Source organism: Gambusia affinis, linkage group LG01 (genome assembly GCF_019740435.1).
Source record: "Gambusia affinis linkage group LG01, SWU_Gaff_1.0, whole genome shotgun sequence".
NCBI classification, from domain to species: Eukaryota; Metazoa; Chordata; class Actinopteri; order Cyprinodontiformes; family Poeciliidae; genus Gambusia; species Gambusia affinis.
Window position 1 is genome coordinate 29,956,045 of NC_057868.1, and position 19,905 is coordinate 29,975,949.

The 19,905-nt window shown below is 38.9% G+C and overlaps 2 protein-coding genes across 7 annotated transcripts; one reads left to right on the top strand and one right to left on the bottom strand.

Annotated features, from left to right (window-relative positions):
• Window positions 1-2,164: 2,164 nt before the first annotated feature.
• nr2c2 (nuclear receptor subfamily 2, group C, member 2) lies at window positions 2,165-11,702 on the bottom strand. Of its 5 annotated transcripts, none has more exons than XM_044123453.1 (15): window positions 10,702-11,693; window positions 9,108-9,192; window positions 8,811-8,906; window positions 8,482-8,682; window positions 8,204-8,309; window positions 7,953-8,132; window positions 7,093-7,249; window positions 6,721-6,811; window positions 6,443-6,588; window positions 6,080-6,257; window positions 5,362-5,483; window positions 5,114-5,253; window positions 4,129-4,266; window positions 3,896-4,001; window positions 2,165-3,487 (listed from the first exon to the last, which is right to left on the bottom strand). In XM_044123453.1, the coding sequence occupies exons 2-15, from the start codon at window positions 9,171-9,173 to the stop codon at window positions 3,313-3,315; spliced, it is 1,902 nt and encodes a 633-aa protein (XP_043979388.1). In that variant the 5' UTR covers window positions 9,174-9,192; window positions 10,702-11,693; the 3' UTR covers window positions 2,165-3,312. The 5 variants fall into 5 exon arrangements, 4 of the variants coding, with proteins under 4 accessions (XP_043979388.1, XP_043979395.1, XP_043979371.1 ...); XM_044123460.1 differs by having other exon boundaries at window positions 8,811-8,887; window positions 10,702-11,690; XM_044123436.1 differs by having other exon boundaries at window positions 5,114-5,483; window positions 10,702-11,702.
• A 2,539-nt stretch (window positions 11,703-14,241) lies between these two features.
• b3galt4 (UDP-Gal:betaGlcNAc beta 1,3-galactosyltransferase, polypeptide 4) lies at window positions 14,242-18,435 on the top strand. 2 transcript variants are annotated; one of them, XM_044123507.1, is made up of 2 exons: window positions 14,242-14,569; window positions 14,783-18,435. In XM_044123507.1, exon 2 carries the CDS (start codon window positions 16,419-16,421, stop codon window positions 17,535-17,537), a length of 1,119 nt encoding a protein of 372 aa, XP_043979442.1. In that variant the 5' UTR covers window positions 14,242-14,569; window positions 14,783-16,418; the 3' UTR covers window positions 17,538-18,435. The 2 variants fall into 2 exon arrangements, with proteins under 2 accessions (XP_043979442.1, XP_043979440.1); XM_044123505.1 differs by having other exon boundaries at window positions 14,242-18,435.
• The last annotated feature ends 1,470 nt before the right edge of the window (window positions 18,436-19,905 follow it).

A 19,905-nucleotide genomic window follows, 5' to 3' on the forward strand; every position in this document is an offset into this window, starting at 1 on the left:
GTGTATTGGAGAAGGTAAGCATCTAAAAGTTGCAGGATAGTGGCATATGACTTAAGTTGCAGACTTCTGGCTTATGGACACTTTTGCCAAATTATTCATACTTCTGGAACTTTCAATTAACACATTTTGCTGCAAACTTCAACATATCCAAACTGGCATTTTCTATGGCTGCCAAAAAACAAAATAGATGTTTTGGGTTTTTTTTACACAAAATCCTGACAAAAACCCCTTTACTCTTAGACCTCTAAATAAAACCCGATGTAAGATTGTTTATACTTACTTTTTTTTTTTACTACATATATCTTCCACAGCTACAACCTCCTTTTGAAAGAATGTGTAAAAAATTTGAAATTTTTTCCCAACAAAGTAATTTTGTTTCTTTCCTTGTTTCAATCGAGCTTTTCTGACATTTCAGCTAATTCTCATCTGGATCATGAACAACATCAGACCTGTTACATTAAATGAATAGATGTTTATTTTAGTTGAAATAAGACGCATTGCTTCAGAGAAGCTAGCCTCGTACTGGAATGCAGAAACAAGAGTTCAGTTGTTAATACATTTGATTTATATCAGTGAGGTAGAAATGTAGGGTTGTAACCATCTTGGGAAATAAATGTTTAAAATCCACCATTCAAACGTCTGGAGACAGAAAAAAAAAGAACAGAGTAGATTCACATAGTATCAAAAAATGTTACCCAAATGATACCACAAAAGAGGATGATCTATGCGCCTGGAATAGCCGCTAAAGCCACAACATTTAAATCAATATTTCACATACTGCATTTATTAAAATGTGCTTAAGCAATTTCATCATGCATGGCAATGCACTATAAAAATGACAACAATGCTCCTTATTAGGGCTCACAGAAAGATTATAAAACCCTGTTTAAAAACAACATGCGCTCATTTTAATGTCCGTTTCATGTACAAATGCCATTTCATCACCAGTGCCTTTTTAGAAAGAGTCTTTTCAGGTTTAAAACCAAAATATTACAATTGATGTTCATGAGACACAAACCTAGCTGACTTATGTACATCCACGTTACCATTCATGTTGCTGTGGATGTTTATTCCAACATATATACAAGGGGGTAAAGCCAATGCATATCTCAATGCTGTCTTCAAGACATGAATGCATTCAAGGCTGGCTTTCCGCAGAATCTCATTGTTTTTCAATCAGGGATACCTGCCCAAAAGTACTTTAAGTACACTTAGTATGCAACAAGCACATTTTTCAAAACAAACAAATGTTTTCAAAAAACATACAAAATATACAGTTTTAGTCAGCCTAAATGCAGTGGAACATCACAGAAGCTGATTAATGTGCAACAGAATACCAATAAAAACATAAAGTGTAGCATAGCTACACATTAGAACGAGTTTTAAACCCAAAGCTTTTAAATAATTGTCTTTACAACATTCTAAACTGATTGAAGACAAAGAAAGACTTATGTCTACAGAGCTGTAACACTGATGGGACAGAAGGACAAAACATAACTGATTGTCAATAAGGGAAAAAAAGTGGAGGAGGTGATTGCACAGATTTTAAAAGCAGCCTAAGTGTACCTTAATAAATGCATCCACGTTCAAATACACCAAGAAATGTCCTTTATGGTAATAAAAGACAACAGCACTGCTCAGACCAAGGCCTTCTGCTAGGAAGCAGGTTCAAACACATTTTCTTTTAGAGGAGCAGTTTAACTAAAAATAGATTTGAAAATTATATCTCTGTGACTAGGAAGCTCATTATCAACTCAGCAAGCCAGAGTGACCCAGGATACAAGAGTGTTAATATAAAAGAGATGGAGCGGTAATTAAAGAAGAAGAAGATGGAGAAAGGAAGGAAAGGACCTGGCAAAAGGAAACTAGGGATGCTCTGATATGAACATTTGAGCTAATATCAAAATCCGATCTTAATATAGCTGTTATGACTAATAACTCATATATTTGCAGTTATTATACACATTAAATATATATGTTTCACTATCCTTTCGACACCTTGAAATAAGTTAATCGACCACACCGCAGCTTCACTAATCTTTCTCAGTATTCAGGTAAACTCATTACATATTGCACTATTTTCTGTTTTTCACATATTCTTCCTGCCTCCTTTTCTAGAAACACCATGGTGATAGAGCCAGGTAAAATGAATGAGCTTGCCATCTTTAAACTGAACCAATGCTGATCAAATTACTAATGTTGGCACACACCAATGATAGTACCTAAAAACATCCCAAAACATTTGCTGGGAATGTGAAGATTAGTGTTCATTTCAATCTCATATTCAAATGATCAAAGAATAATTGTATTTCTACAACAATGATGGAAAAAGAATCAGAACAATTAAAGAAATAAGGGTTAATCGTAGCAGCTACAATCTTTCTCAGTATTCAGCATTAATATTGCTTTATTTTCTGTTTTTCTAATATTATGCTGCCCGAGCTTTTTCTATGAGTCACCATGGTGATAGAGCCAGGTGAGAAGTGAATGAGCTTCATCTTAAACTGAACCTGAAACTAAATTTACCCTGATAAACCTGCTTCATAGTTCAGGCCAATGGTATGAACATGGGTGATCTCGGTGCAAATGTCATAAAATAAACAAAATAAGTTAAAGGCCTCCATTTTGATTATACGTAACCATTGTGAGGCTTGTTAATTAGCTTTTGTTAAAACACTTGGACAAAAACATCAAAGAAAATTAAAAACATACATAAAGCCAGTTTATATATATTCTGTTGTGGAAGTGATATTAAATTTCTTGGCTATTGGAGACGTCCATGTTTGAGTCGGAAACTTTTGCCACAACAAAATGAAAAGTACTGACTGCAGAAGTGCTGGTAGCAGAAGAAACCAAAACAATATGATCCTCCTTCAGGTTTACATAATCTGATGTTTACATTTCAGGCTGCGTTTGGTATTTTATTTGACATTTTGGGATCAAAGGCTAGTACTCAATATTACATGTATTTGATCAACATCACAGAATGTAAGGCTTATTTAAACTTCAGACTATTTGACAATGAGGATCAAAGTGCTCAATGAAATGTGAAGAAAATATTAAAAGAGACAGTTGAGAAGTTACAGCTGACTGAATAATTTTTTTTCCCCATGTAGTTAAGAGCGACTCACAGCATGTGGTGCAGAAAACATTCCGAGTCATCCTGGTTTTCCAATGCCATGTTGCGCCAAATCGGGCAAGTAATGTTAGAAAACAAAGATTTGTAGTTCAACTACAGCCCTCTAGAGGCCATGTACCTGAAAATGAGATTTACAAACTTAACTGACACTTTTTAGGGCCTTGGTTTTGTTGTCATTCTGTCGAGTCCGAGTCCTGGCTGTTATACTCCGCCGTCTCCATCTTGAGGATGTAGGGAATGATGCTGTCAATAGAGACGTTGCCTATCAAACCAGTGAAGAAGAGTTCCTCTGTGATACTTGAGTTCATTAGACGAAGGGCAGGCAGACGTGTCAGGATGCGTGTTAGTCTGAGGGAAAAAGATTATTTTTTGTCAGATTTTGTCCAAAATCATTCCTGATGACGTATTTCAGTCAAAAATACCTGAACAATTTCTGTTTATATTCATGAAAGTTTAAGTCTGAACCATACACAAGCATACAAACAAACACTTCACCTGAAACCATGTCTGAGGTAACATTATTTATCCCCTCATGTTGACTCTCTTATTTTAAAATGGGAGCAATAACAATGACTGTAGCGAGGTTTTTTTTTTGCGTCATATTTCTATTTTTTATATATTTATTTGAAAGTTAAGGTATAAAGAAGCCAGTCTGGTTCTGATGAATGATTCTTGTTTGCTCTGAGTAACCAAATTCACTTTTAGTTTGTTTACTCTTGAAATAATTCAGGCCATAAATTAATATCAGTAACTGACCTGTATGTGTCTTCAGGATATGTTTTTTGCACATAGTCTTGCAGCTCCATGAGAGCTTTCTCTTGAAACTTCTCAACCTGGCCGCTGCTCTCCACACCTGGGTGATCTGATCATCAGGAAAAACAACAAAAGCAACTGAAATCTATAAAAACTAACCTGATTGTGCAGGTTTGTTATACTGAATGTAAAAATATGTTTTAAAATAAGCTTCGAGTATTAAAGATAGTTCTCACCAGGACTGAACAACACAATAGCCTTTAGGTAGGCGTATTCGTAACTGTCGGTCTCCAGCCGTGTCATGCTGTTACAAAACTCCTGGAACTTCCAGATGTGCTCCATCACCTGCTTCACCCGCTCTCCAGAAAGTTTGTCTGAAAAAAAGAAGAAAAAGAAAAACTTCTAACATTTCTGTATAGATCCCATAAAACAAATGTAGTCATGGAGTTCAGCAGGCTCCTGGGCTAAGATTTCTAAATTTTATCTTATAATGTAAGACTCTTGATGAGCAAAAAAAATGAGCCATGTTTTTGTATGAAGCCAAGTTAAGTTATTGTAAATTATGCAGATTTTACAAAAATAAAAGGTCTAAATGACTTGATTTTATACTTTGATATTCAGATAGATTTTAATTATTATTATTTTTTTTTTACTTCCCAAGTAGAAACAGAAGCTGTCAAATATTCACAGAAATGGGTTTCTGGGGCTTCCTGCTTTCATCTGGAAATGGTCACCAAAATAAAAAAATAAACAGAACCTAAAAATGTGAACTGAGTGTCCTATACAGTCCTTTGGTCCACACACATCTGGTAGAAATTATTGCATTGTCTCTTCAGCGTAGTATCAACTTCCAAAGACCCCAGTTATTGACAAATGCATTTAAATAAGGCATGCAGCAGCAGGGAAACATCTATGACATGCAGGACAGCAGGGCTTTTGCAGCTGGGTTGGAGATCAATGTTACAGAAAATATTGCATCTTTCAGGCTTGTCATCACAGACAAACTTCCCTGAATAATAATGTTTTAAGCTGGGCACACACTGTCATGTTCATACCTGGGGAATGAGGCACACCACACAACTCAGAGACTAAGACATGCAATATGTCAGCATTTAGTGCAAGCAACAACAGCTACAAGCTATAATAGAAATGACATTTCTTTGCTCCTGTTTTCATGTTTGTGTCCTACTGTGAGATGATGATGGGGTCTTTGGTCCATACCGTCCTGGACGCTGCTTTGCAGATGGTTAATGATGGCAGCGAGGATGGTTGACAGGTTCATCACGTGAGCGCACTGAGCAAGACCCAGGATGAACAGCTCGTTCCAGCAAGCTCGCACCAAGCTTGTGTTTGCCTCCTGACTGGGAAATACATAAACATGTAAGACATACCACAAACAAACAGGAGATGGCAGCACTGCAACATGACAGGAAAACTTTTGTTGTGCCGATTTCGTTTTTCTCACCCACCCAAGTACTGAGAAGGCAGGAATGGAGCGTGCCCAGTGCATGGAGAGGAAGAGGAGTCTGGACGCCGACTCACAAATGTAGTGTACATTCAGATACTCGGGCATGGGGCTGGGCATGGTCAGCTGGAGCAAACAGAAACAGGAAAAAGAACATTACAACAGGAGTTATATTAAAATAACATAACTGGTACGGCTACTTGATTACCTTTGCAATCCATTATTCTGTTGATTATTTTGACGATCAAAAGATTAACATAAAAATATTTACAGACAAAGAAGGATTTAATATTTTAAGGGCAAAATTTATATTTTTTTTGTACATCTTTGACTTAAGTCCTGCACTGAATATGTTGTTCTTTCAACAAAAGGTTTTTTCTGAGTCTTTACATTGCAGTTAACAATTAATTGATTTCTAAATTAGTTAATGATTATCTCAGAAATCAATTCATTGCAACTGATCAGTTCAGTCCTAATAAAAAGCCAAAAAAACCTGTTTTGTTCTGCTATAAACAATTAACCATTAATTGGTTAATTTCAAAAACCATGTATATGATTTGACTCTAGCCAGGTGTCTACATCAGCAAAAAAACACACAAAAAAAAAACACAACATTGCCAGCCCAGAGAAGAAGACATTTGACATAATCCCAAGAGCTTATTAATTATTTGCATGTATCCTCTTTTCCATCTCAGTGGCTATAGAAGACTCCCTCCACTCACCTTGAAACCAACATGGCTGTCGGTGAGCAGCGGTCCCTCCACCTCAATGATGGGCGTCTCTTGGTCCCGTCCAATCAGCTGGATGGTGGTCCCACCGACACACTGTGACTTCTCAGCCAGGTTCTGTTCTGCCCCTGCTTCAGGTGGGTTGAAGACTTTGGCCAGAGTGTCAAAGGCACTGCATTGTAGTACATATAAACACACACGCACATGCACACACCCACACACATCTTTAACTCAATTAAGAGCATAATCTATAGCAACAAATATTCATTCCTAAACTACTAAATCTAATTACAACAAAACCATAAAAATATTTCCTGAAGGACCTGAGCTAAAATACTTTGAATACGACTAACTGACCGTGTTATCTCACTTGCAGACTGCTCCTCCTGCTGGCTGTCTGAGGTATCACCATTGTTCAGGCTTTCTTTCAGGGAGTCACTCAGGTTGGCAAGTGATGTCACAACATTGGCAAGCGTCCCCAGGTTTCCGTGCTCAGAATCCATCTAAAGCAAACACATAATTCTCACATTAAAGCATCGACTTCAGCCAAAGATAATGATGTTAGAAGTTATTCAAAGAAGCAGATGAACAGAGCGAGGCAGCAGAGCACGGTGTGTCGTTATGATCAGATGTACCTTGGAGTCTGTTGCCAACAGCAACGTCCCATCAGCCTGAATAACCGGCTGCTGGATATTAACCAGCATTCCCTGGTCCAGCAGGCTGGATCTGTACAATAATGGAATAATAACCTGAGTAAATGCAAAAAGCAGTTTTCACATTATTGCAAAGAATTGCTAAGAATATCCAAACCAACGTGGCTTTATGTAAAAAAGCAATTACATGGAGGATTTGGATACCTTCTGTTTCCATAAAAACAGAACTATCTCTTAGGTGATCATTGCCTGGCATTAATAATTGTTTAAACAAGACATAAAAAAAGAGACATTGATAATTAACAAAATACTTGTTTACTGCGCTATACATGAACAGGTCTCGTTTCTACTGACCTGGAACCATCTGTATCCGTATCAGAGATAAAGGTTGGTGTAGCGATGAGTGGGCTGTTGAGATCCTTGCGGATGTAGATCTTCTGGGTGGAGGCAGCACAGTTGGAGTGTCTTTCTCGGGGAACAACGTCGATGGGTTTCCTCTCACTCTGGACAGCTAAAAAAATGACAACAGGCAGAATGTTGTTACCATTATTTTTGGAGTAATACAACAACTACTACTTCTAATAATAATAATAATGATACATAAGAAGTCGAGAAGAAATTGATCCTCAGATATTTTCAAGGCATAAATAAAGTGAAGAAAATTAAAGCTGAGGGAACAGTTTCACAGCTTTTGGTTGTTGTAGTATAGATATTTAGCAGGAGAACCAAATACCAGAGGCTTCAAGACACAAGGCCAGCTTCAAGTTGGTACTTATGGTTCCACAATAGGTTGTAAGGCCACTGCATCACTATTGGTACTTGGTTTAATGTTTAGTAGTACTGGGAAATTATTGCGGCACATATAGCATAAAGTAATTTGAAAAGATCAGTGCCTCTTGTTTCACCAAAACCGTCTCCAAAAAAAAGCGCAGACAAAATATTTCAAGCAATTTTTTCCAACAAAATAAATAAAAAAAGTAAGTGCTTTTATAAGCAAAATGGCAAAAAGACCTGCTGGGCTCCTGCTTTAAAATGTCCTGGTGGTACCGTCACAACTAGGCATTTACTAGGGCAATACTTGTACAGTTTCAGAACTACTCTCTTAGAGAGTATAAGTAAAAGGAAAACAATGTTGTTCAGGCTGCCTTAATCCAACTAATTACATTTGTTTAACAGACACAATATTTAAGGGCTCAATTTGGATGCAAACTCACAATCAGTTTTCATCCCCATTTTAAGGCATTTTCTCAGCCGGCAGAACTGGCAGCGGTTGCGGTGATGTTTGTTGATGACACAGTCCTGCTTACTGCGACAACTGTAGGTGAGATTTTTCCTCACACTCCGCTTGAAGAAACCTTTGCATCCCTCACAGCTGACAGCTCCGTAGTGACGCCCTGAAAGCACACAAAAGTGTTTGAGTCCTTTTGCCGATAGAGTGAAGCCGAACAGCTGAAAGGTAGAGTACCTGAAGCTTTGTCGCCACACACCACGCAATATTCCACTGGCTGAGATCGACTTAGATCTCCTGACTGTCCCAACAAACGCTCCATTGACACTGGATCTGTGACGATCTGAAAGGAAAAGGCAAAAAGCAAACTCATATTTTACAAGTTTCCCCTTTAAATGGCCCGCATAACGTCAAAGATATATTTAAAAAACAGTAAAAAAATATTAAAACAAAGGATGCCCCAGCAGATTTCTTAACATTATGGAGCAGGAGAGTATACATTGGGACAAATGTACCTGTATCCTTCCTGGCATCAGGCTGTCTGCAGCTGTGAAGATGACCTGCTTCGAGTTGTGAGTTTCTGGTGAGGCCAGGATAACCTTGCTCGCCCCTGAGCTGTCAGCCGTTGTCAGGATGAACTGCTGCTTTGAAGCACTGGACGGGTTCATCGCTGTCACAATCTGGATCTTCTGACCCGTCTGTTGGTTGGTTACAATCTGAATAGTCCAGTTATAGAAGAGGGAGACAAAATACCTGTGTGATTATTAATGTAAATAAGTAATAAAAGCATAGAGATATGTTACATGCATAATCTGCAATGGTATTGCACTGTTGATTGGTTTACCTGTAATCGCTGTGGTGCTGTGGCAGGCTCTGCAGAGATGACCCGAAAGCGCTGGGGAGACTCACCCATCACTGGATCTGATGGAGAGCATGACCCCTAACCCAGTTAAGCACAAATAATTTTTGTCAGCTAGCAAACACAAAAATAGTTCTTAAATCTGGAATCCATAGAAACATTATTTCTATGGAAGTATTATGAAAAGTATTATGGATTCATAATGCTTTCTGGATCCATTAAAAGAATTTGACAGTGTGGTGTGAAACAAAACAGGAAGGAAGTCTTTGTCTTCACACTGACCTCTGCCTCATGCTCAGAGTCTGATTTCTGCTGAGAGAGCAGGTTCAGGTTGGTCGCCATGATCATGTGGAGTCATTAGTGAGGTCTGCAGAGGAATGCAAGAGACTTTATTCATCAACAGGTTTATTGTTTATATAATCCAAATTAAACTGAGGTGTGACATATGGGTGTTTTCTTTCATAATGGCGGATAAAAGTTTTATTTTGAACTTGTTTCTGAGCAATCACTTAGACTAAATTACACCAGCTCTGAGTTCCCCTAAAAAAGGTCAAATGTTAAACTGCAGGTGTATTTTTAAAGATACTGGCCTGCTTTGTGGCTATTCTGAACACATTCAGTACTAAAGCTCAAGGTGGCCAGGTTTGATTCTATTGGATCATGAATATACAGCAATATCCATCTGCATCAAGAGAGCAATGACAGACTTTTTTTTTTTTTTTTACCTTCATAGGTCTTGTATAAAGTGATAAAAATACATAGTAACAAAGTAACTACTACTGCCTTTGCAAGCATTCCTGGTGCTGCCTTTTAATATCAGGGGCCAATGGGAAAAAAAACTCAAAGAATATCTTTATGTAATTCATTTTCATACCCTTTTTAATTTATCCTCATTTGGTCATATCACAACCTCAAAGTTGGGAGAAAAAACTGTATGGGATGCATGTCACCTAAAATAAATACTCATATAGTTATTATTACAGAGAACATATTACAAATGTTTGCAGATGACATCATGATTTGCAGAAAGAACAGAGTGCAAGTATAGAAAAAGCCATAGACGTGGAATTACTTACTGAAGACTAGTTAATCCTCAAAAATTAATGTAGGGGTCACAAATCATTTCCACATCTTATTAAGTACAAAAATGTTCATCATTTGCGCCTTTCTGTAATCACATATTTTCATTTGTACACCTTTACATAACCTTTATTAGTCAGTGTTACTTTAACAAAGACTCCAGCAGCAGCTGATTAAGATACCTGCAGTAGTCCACAGGGAGGAGCGCGAGGCTTCATGTTGTTTACAGATTGGCTGAACAGTTTGTCCATCAGTAACTTCACTCCAAACACAAAACAGAACAAAATGGAGAATCTGGCGTCTGGCCAACATAACCGCAGATATTATGATAATTGGTATAATGAAAAAAAAATTCTTAACGGGCAGTGGAGTGGGTGACATCTGACATTCTGATTGGAGATGCAAAAAAAATTGCTTTTCCAAATAAATCTCCGATACAGACATTTCTATCCACTCGTGTCAGCTGGATGGCAAAGGTAAAAGGGTCGAGTTCATCCGGTGTTAGCTGTCGCTGCTAGCTAGACGCAAATAAACCTATGGTAGGCTATGGAGCAACTGCTAGCGAGGTCTGCCTCCAAGATTCACAATGCAGGGAGCACAACAAGTCAACAGCGTTGTCATGTAGTTAATAATTAGCTAATGTGTCTGTGCCCACAGCCGGACTGCACGCAGTTTGTTTCTGTTCATCCCCGGAGGTAAAGCACCCGCAGCCGGACAGGAAGCTAAGCAGCTAGCCGCTGTTTTGTGACCCATCCTCATAGGGCTTTAATGCTTCCAATCCAGGACTGACACTCACCTCAGAGGGACGCCGCTTTCAGCTTTTAAGGCGCTCGGCTGTTTTATAAAAAATAATAATTGTTATTTTCTTCTGTTAAAGGTCATAGTTCGTGACCCCCGCACCAACAGCGCATTGATGATGATGATGATGATGATTTTTTTTCTTCTTCTTCTTCCTCCTCCCTCTTTGTCTGCGTGCCTCAACCCCCCCACTCCAAGCCTTAGCGCGAGCCAGACAGCGTTGACGTCATAATGTCTGGGGACTTGTCAAATTATGCACATTAAAAAAATAACGAGATAAAAACAATTTAAATTTAGGTATTATTTAGCTTTCTTGATAGGCTTCTGCGTGTCATTGTGTGCGTGAATGGTAGTGACGGATTTCATTGTAAAGTCTCTGAGTGTCTTCATAAGCGCTGTATAAATCTAATGAAACTTAATTTGTAAAAATTTGTGTATTTCACCTTGTTTTCTGGTTCTGATAAATTATAATTACGTGAGTCATAGTTAATTATAATTTCTGCATTGTTTTGCACGCTTTAAAACTCAATCTGTATTCCCTTAAGGGTTTAAGGACAATGGCCTGATGTTACTCCAGTGGAGATGTTGTTGGTAGATCTAAAAAGGTATGTGTGACTAAGGCAGCCTATAAAGCTAACTGAGTTATACCAATTCTGTCAGGAGGAATGTGCCAGAACTCCAGCAAACTGAGAAGTTTGTGGAGGGAAACCTGAAAGGTTTGACCCAAGTCAACCAGTTTAGAAGACAATCACTGATACTAACCAAATTTGAAGAAGGATACAAAACAATCTCTAAAAAATGTTCTTGCTAGGTTTTCTAGCTGGCATTTAGCAAATAGAAATGATTAATGGTAATTCTAAACAACCTAAAACCAGAAGAACTTGTTCTGATTTAACTTCAAAATGTGTATCTTTATGTGGATTTAAACTGCATTCATCATGATCAAATATACTCAGTTTTTTTTCTTATAATTTTGACTTCAGCTTCACAAATGATTTAAACATTACCCCAGATCAGTAAGAAAAAAACCATTTTCCATCCATCCATCCATTTTCTTCCGCTTTATCTGGGGTCGGGTCGCGCGGGTAGCAGCTTTCAGAAGGGAGGCCCAGACTTCCCTCTCTCCAGCCAAATGTTCCAGCTCCTCCTGGGGAATCTCAAGGCGTTCCCAGGCCAGCTGAGAAACATAGTCCCTCCAGTCTGTTCTGGGTCTTCGCCGGGGCCTCCTCCCGGTGGGACGTGCCCGGAACGCCTCACCAGAGAGCCGTCCAGGAGGCATCCTGACCAGATGCCCGAGCCACCTCAACTGGCTCCCAGATGACCGAGCTTCTCACTCTATCTCTAAGGGAGAGCCCAGACACCCTACGGCGAAAACCCATTTCGGCCGCTTGTCTCCTGAAAAACATATCCATGTTTTGTACAGTGTATACATACTTGCTTGGAGCTTGTTTTTGCATAGATTTGTGAAATGCATCACAGAATGGAAGAATTCACTCTGTGGATCTGCTGGTGTGCTAAGGAAGCTTAGGTTACTTTGTTAATGGCTTTTAGCTCATCTGCATTGCTGGATCTGGTGTCTTTGATCTTCCTCTTAACAATACTCCATATATTTTCTATGGGAGTTTGGTCAGGTGAGGTTGGTGGAAATATTAGTACTTTGTAAGTCAGGGCAGGTGTCAAGTCCTGCTGGAAAATGAAAAATTGCATTTCCACAAAGCTCAGTAGACAAAAATTGTCTACTAAATGGGCTTTTCTAACTTTGGATTGCTCAAACACAGTGGCCTAAATCCGACAGATCACATGGCTCCTCAAATTAACAGACTGGAAACTTCATAGAGCTCAACCAGCATGGATTCTGAACCTCTCCACTCTTGCTACAGACAAAGTGTTGTTTGGACCACTGAGCACCAATTCAGTCCCATTTCTCCAAAGCTCCAGTGAAACACTGCTGACCATCATCTAACTGGCTTAAAATAAGAAATGCAACAGAGGCAGCCCATATCCTGCACACATCTGTCCAGGATGTGACTGTGTGTGTTCCTGTATGTTCTTGTAGGGAACCCCTATAACAACAACAAATAACGGGAGATCATTTGTGGAAAGTGAGGACATTTTCTGATTGTCATTATAATGTTTAAGATTTAGGACTTGACTTAAAGTTTAGGAAAATGTATAGGTTAGGTATAAAGTCTGTATTTATTTGTTTTATGTGTCACATGTGTCCCAGGTGACATCAATCCATTTTTTGGGTGATATGGTTACATTAGCATTCAACATGTGTTCTTTATGTGTATAATGAAAGTCAAAAAGAAAATAGAAGTAAGTTATAAAGCCTTACAGGCAGATTTAAAGATAAACATAAATGCTTACTTATTGAATAAAAATTTAAATTTAGATGTTTGTGTCATACAGCAAACATGATTGAGTACTTTTTTTTCATAAAATGTTTTTCTTCCATAGTTAGAAATCAACCATATATGCAGATTTTACCAATGCAATTTAAGTGTACATCTTTTTTTTGTCATAATGTACACAGTTTTGTTTGAGTCGAATTTCAAACAATACAATGCATTGGGTCCAACAAACCTTCAATGGCTGAGTGCCCAAAATATAAACACCACACAAAGGTTAGTTTAATTTTTAACTGTTTGGCTGTCACTAATTAATAGAAATAACTACATGGGATGTATCACACTGTGTGCAATGGATCCTTAACGACTTTTTAAAAAAATCAATTTTAATAATTTATTGGAATGGACGTGTAGCCAAGGAGTTGACCTTGAAAGATGTTTTGAAACAAGAAAAACTGTCAATCTCTATTTATCATACTCAAAAATAGCCAGTAGGTGTCGCACAAAGTTCAGGTGTAAGGATGACAATAGGCGTACTCGAGAGCTTTACCAGAGCACATAACTCTTTATGAGTAATATCGGCATAATTTTTTTATTTAATCTAATCGTCACTGTTTGATCCGCTTAATTCTAAGTATTGTCTTTACTGGATTCCGAAAACGACCAGCAAACGTTCGCTGCGGATATTCAGTAAATGTCGGATGGACGTTTACAGAACCTTCAGTACATCATCGGATGGATATTTTAAAAAATATATCAAAAACTGGGTTGGTGCGCCTCAGCAGGATATCGGACGTCCCATCAATTTGTGGATTTCTGAAGCAGTTCTTGTGCGAAATTCTGTTCCCCTGTGAAAATCTGCTCCCCCTGTGTCGGGAGCGCGCATCGCAGCCAGAGAGGCGGATCTGAACATTTTCACGGCGCTTCTGATCGATTTCTCGGTAAAACAACTCATATAATCATGTTAAGGTTGTAACATTCAGTTTAATCGGCAGCTGTTGTTTACAAAATTGTAAAGTAATTAAATAAATGAGGTCTTTTTACGCTGTTTTGTGTTATTTTAAACGCCAAGAGAATCGGTCTTTCTTCAACTTTTGTCACTTCAGCATGACAGAAATAAAAGTCAGTCACCAAACACAATTTTTCAACACGTATTTATAGTTTTTCATTGCTGATATAAGAGGATGGTAGCTGGCTGATAGCAAGGCACAAAGCACAACATACATACATGCATACATGTATGTATGTTCAATTAGACAAATTGTTTGTCTAATTGAATTCAATTAGAAGGTGTGTCCCAACTTTCGGCCTGTTCTGTATATGTTTTGCTAAAACATTGTTGGTGCCTAACACATCCTGTGTAACAGTTTCATACACACCCACATATATACGGACATGATGTATAATCGTGTGTGTGGGTGTGTGCATGTTTTTATACTTTTGTTGTGAACAGATGACCTAAAAGACTTGTGCAACTTCTGTGGAGAGATGGAAAGTGACTCAGATATGAGCTGGGTAGGAAATTTTTTTAGAATTATTCGAAGACTTAGTGTTGGTAAGCTAAATGAAGAGGACAAGTTTTATATAATTTTATCTTGTGTAAACAAGCTATATGATCCTCCAGCAGTTGGAATATAAGGAAATCTAAAGTGATTGATTGTATATTGTAATAGTAAAGACATGTTTTTCCTAAAAAAAAAAGCATTATATTTTTGGTTTCTTTCCTAGATTCAGTGTGACTTGTTCCTGAGGTGCTTCCATCAGGCATGTGTGGCAAGCCCAAAAACTGAAAAAACTTATCACTGCTTTGCATGTTTGCCTTATTTTCTTGAGTTTGCTGTGGTGTGTTGGCTAATGTATGTTGTAAAATGGTTAATGAATTACATTTTGAAAACTGTTTGATATTTATACTTACAAGACTTTGATATAAGGCAGCTATGGAAAGATAGTTTAAATCCCAAGGCCCCTTATCGTTGAGAAATGAAGAGTAAATTTTTCCAAAGCACAGTTAAACTCTTTCTTGAAAATTAATTTGTTCCCATATTGTTACAGAGGGGGAACGGATTATTTCAGGTGGCTAAAATATTTGGCTCCCCCCTCATAACTTTGTCAAATAAAGAGCAAATGGCACCAAACTTACATGATTTGTTGTTGATGATGAGAGGAATAAGCACAGTAAAAGATTTTCTGGTAAGTCAATTTGTTCCCATTTTATGGAGGGGGGACGGATTATTTCAGGTGGCGAAAACAGCTAAAATATTTGGTTCCCCCCTCATAACTTTGTCAAATAAAGAGTAAATATTACCAAATTCACAGGATTTGTTGTTGATGATGAAAGGAATAAGCACAGTAAAAGATTTTCTTGTAAGTAATTTTTTTCCCATTTTATGGAGGGGGAACGGATTATTTCAGGCAGCTGAAATATCCATTCTCTCCTCTCCTCCTCCCATAACTTTGGGGAATAATGAGCAACTGTTTCCAAATTCTCAAAAATTGTTATGTGTGGTAGCATGTAGTATACTAGAAATTTCCTCAATCCAGTAATCTGTCATATTTTACATTAGAACAAGATTTACCAGAAAGTCTACACTCTCATCTTTTCAGGAAATCTTAATTTTTGTGCCTTGCTATCAGCCAGCTACCATCCTCTTATATCAGCAATGAAAAACTATAAATACATACTACGTGTTGAAAAATTGTGTTTGGTGACTGACTTTTATTTCTGTCATGCTGAAGTGACAAAAGTTGAAGAAAGAGCGATTCTCTTGGCGTTTAAAATAACACAAAACAGCGTAAAAAGACCTCGTTTATTTAATAACTTTACAATTTTGTAAACAACAGCTGCCGATTAAACTGAATGTTACAACCTTAACATGATTATATGAGTTGTTTTACCGAGAAATCGATCAGAAGCGCCGTGAAAATGTTCAGATCCGCCTCTCTGCCTGCGATGCGCGCTCCCGACACAGGGGGAACAGATTTTCACAGGGGAACAGAATTTCGCACAAGACCTCTTAATCAGAGGACCAGAGTACAGGTTTGCCATCGGCCGCGTTGCCTGACCTCTTCACAGCAATTAAAAAAAAAAAAAAAAAAACCCCAGTAAAACCTGCTGCGAGCCGCTGCCAGATCGACCGCTCCATTTGCGTAACTGCACATCCCTCCTCCAACTCAGACAGAAGGCTGCAACAGAAACGAAAAGCTGCCCGAGCTGCCGCAGAGAAAGGTGGAGGAGAGTGCAGCGGACCCAAAGGGATGCGTCTTGACGTGAAGCAAGGATAGGAGTGGAGGGGGGGAAAGCAACGAGAAGACAGGAATATTTCTTTTGTTGTTCCTTGCAACACTAGCAGCAGCAGAGAAGGAGATGATGATGGTGATCATGGTCGGAAGGGGATGTTGCAAGCCCAGGTTAGGAAAGCGCGGAAACAGGACGGGGATCTTTCCGTCCCTGTGCGGGATCCTGGCGTGCGCCGCGGTGCTCGCGCTGCTCTTCCTGGACATCATTGAGACGTGGGTCACCTCGATGGGCATGAGCAGGGCGGTGGAGCCGCATGTCGCCATCGTCTCGCCCCAGAGCCTACCCCCCTCCAGACCCGAGGAGTACCTGCTCATGCCCAGCCCGCTTGTGTGCCAGCGCGCCAAGCCTTACCTCATCACCATAGTGACCTCAGCACCTGCCAATCAGAGGGCTCGTCAGGCCATCAGAGACACCTGGGGAGGACAGATAGAAGTACGGGGCCTGCGGGTCATGACCCTATTCATGGTGGGCGTGGCCTCTGACCCCGGCCTGGGAAAGCTGCTGATAGAAGAAGCCAGGGAGAAAGGGGACCTGATTCAGGGCAGATTCTTGGACTCCTATTCCAACCTTACCCTGAAGACCCTGGCCATGCTGGGCTGGGCCCGCAGGTTCTGCCCTCAAGCTCACTTCCTGGCCAAAGTGGATGATGACGTCTTCTTCAATCCCAGCGTTCTTCTGCATTTCCTAAACAAAAGCCGGAACCCTTACGAGCAAGGGGACTTATACCTGGGTAGAGTCCATCTCCATGTGGCCCCAAACCGCGACCCAGACAGCAAGCACTACCTCCCCTCAGGGGCCTACCCTTTGTCTGTGTTCCCTGACTATTGCAGTGGCACAGCCTACGTCTTTTCTCGCTCTGCATTGCTCAAAGTTGCCCTTGCAGCATCAGCATCGCCTCTGTCCTCTCCTTTACCCCCCGAGGATGTGTTTATCGGCCTCTGCGCCTATGCTGCTGGAGTGCGGCCCTCACATTGCTCTCTCTTCGGCGGGGGGCCATCTGTGCCATACGGACGCTGTTGCTATCAAGCTATGGTGTCCGTCCACCAAATCACACCCAAGGAGATGCTGGACTACTGGAAAGATGTCCATTCACCCCCCACTTGCTCCTGGCTGAGTCAGCGAGCTTCTCTGGGGATCTGCAAAGTCAGGGCGATGCTGGGCTCAGCCCTGGGCCTGGAGAAATGACCGTGACTGCTATTAGGAGGTTATAGGACTCACTGGCGCTCTGCCTCGCACAACTGTTCTACAAGCTGTGAATCTACCTGCATTGATAGCATTTAGGCTAATTGTCATCTTTAGAGCTTTATTTTTATAAGAACGTCAGTTTATTAATTCATGTTTTTTTCCTCCTCAGAAGACAGGATGATTTCAGGTTTTCTAAGTCTTTGTCTCACAGCATCTAGCTTTGACAACATGCAGCTGAGAAACAAATATAAGCATGCTGCTCATACAACTGCTCATGATGAATGATCATAGGAGAAATGCTTTCAGACTCCTACATCTGAATCCAATATTGAAACGCCAAGACAAGCAGTCTGTTACAAGCTGCTTTAATTTAGAACTTAGTCTAAAAGCCTAAATGCATGTATTGCAAAATACATGCATTTTTGCATGTATTTTTCATGTAATCTAATGCTAATAGTAGCATTAGATTATTAGCTACTAATAGCATTTGATTCAGTTCCATCAAACAACACAAATGACGATTACTGGAAAAATTCTCCAAAATAGAAATTTAATTTATAAACTTTATTGTCTGTATAACATTTAAATGGTGGCACTTAGCAGACTGATAAAAGTGAGGTTTAGATGATCAGTTTCAGTGACTGAGAGTGATTAATCTGATAGCTGTCACAAATGAAGAGTGGCACTATCTATAGCCTACTGTGAACGGTGAAATAATTTCACTAAGGATGCGCTACAATTTTGGCGTGCTTTGTTAATAAAAATAAATGTTTATTATGAACTGTATTTTGAACAGGATGTATACATTTCCTGAGGGTTTTTCTTTCTTCTTTCTCTCACTCAGGAAATGTATGAATCAAATTCTGGCACCCTATAAACGATCACATGTGAGAAGAAATTGGCCTGCGTATTTTCCTTTCAGTTTCTACAAATCAACAAGATCAAATAATGCTGAGTGATTCTGAAAATAAAGCTCCAGTTAACACAACTTAACAATGACCAGAGTATGGATGGCATCAGTTGAGTTTAGAAAAATTGCTTCAGGCCACATAATCCCATGAAAAACCAAAGGCATTAACCCTTTTTTTGAACAATTAGCTATAAATGCTTCTTTGTGCTCAGAGTAAACAGTTCTTTATCAGACATTTAGTTGCGGTGAGGTTAGCTCTACTAACTTATTATTTATTTCATGTCTTCATGCAGTTGTGGTGAAAAGTTATATAAATAGATAAATATCAGTTTGGGCTTTTATTGATCTATTTCCTCTGCTTCTTTTTCTTGGATTGCTTATTTTTTCCACATAGTCAGGTTGAATTGGATGGCTTTTCTCCACTGAAATGAAAGTATTTATTGAGAAAGGAAGTTTTCTTCCTTGCATTTACACAAGTTATATCTCTCGGATTTCTACATTTAGTTTATCATTCGAACCACTTCAGAGTGACTGATAAAGAAAACAGAATAAACATGTAAAATCTGAAGAAAGTTTTTCTTAGCTCTGTATATTTCCAGGCATGTCTTTGAGAGAAAGTGGGGCTTTAAAACTTCACACAAAGCCTACTGCCAAGCATGCTGGTGGCAGCATTATGCTGTGATAGTCATTCACTATCTCTATTGCACTGTAAGGCAGATGGAATATGAAAAGAACACTAAACACATTTATATGCCTCAATTCTTAAATATGTCACAAATGCCAGACAGACCATGTTTTTTAAAGAGTTTCTTCCGCCTTCAAAACCCCCACTATGTTGAAACTGTCAAATGGTTTACCAGGACGTAGGTTTCAATGAGAAGAAGAATTATCTGTCAATATAGAAAAAAAAAATATCAACAATTCCCTAAAAGGGCAGAGATAATGAGAAACTACAATTTATACAACATAAGTTTGAAAGGTTTCCTTTCAATAAACTTGCAGGTGTGGTTCTGGTTCAGAACTGAACAGGAAAATACAAAATGCAAAACATGTTTATGAGTCCTCTGAGCCAGACAACAAACATTTATTCACGTTCACTGATCCAAGCAGACTACTGGGCAGCTTTTACTTTCAAAGCATTTGAGCAATGTGATAAAACCTGTTAAGAGTTTACCTGTCAGATACTCTTCAGTAATGAAAGCAACCAAAGTAACTTGATGATTTTCTGTCAAAAATCTAAAGGAAGTTTTAGGTACCTGTTTTATAATATTTAAACAAATTCCAAAAGACATTTGTGAATTTAAATAGATTTACAGTATCATTTCCTTGAATGTCATTATTTTCTTGGATTTATCCCTTTAAATTGTTGTGAAGCAACACTGCACAACAGTCTGCTCATTTTGTTTCTATAAAAATATGAAACAAATTATCTCAGCAAAAGAACCACAATTAACAAGG

What these genes read in the sequence shown, in the direction of transcription:
- nr2c2 (XM_044123436.1), bottom strand. Translation starts at nt 9,173, where the DNA reads ATGATCATGGCGACCAACCTGAACCTGCTCTCTCAGCAGAAATCAGAC. An exon ending in CAGCACCACAGCGATTACAG is followed by an intron (nt 8,683 to 8,810) that starts GTAAACCAATCA and finishes TGGACTATTCAG; the next exon opens with ATTGTAACCAACCAACAGAC. An exon ending in ACGGATACAGATGGTTCCAG is followed by an intron (nt 6,812 to 7,092) that starts GTCAGTAGAAAC and finishes ATTATTGTACAG; the next exon opens with ATCCAGCCTGCTGGACCAGG.
- b3galt4 (XM_044123505.1), top strand. Translation starts at nt 16,419, where the DNA reads ATGATGATGGTGATCATGGTCGGAAGGGGATGTTGCAAGCCCAGGTTA.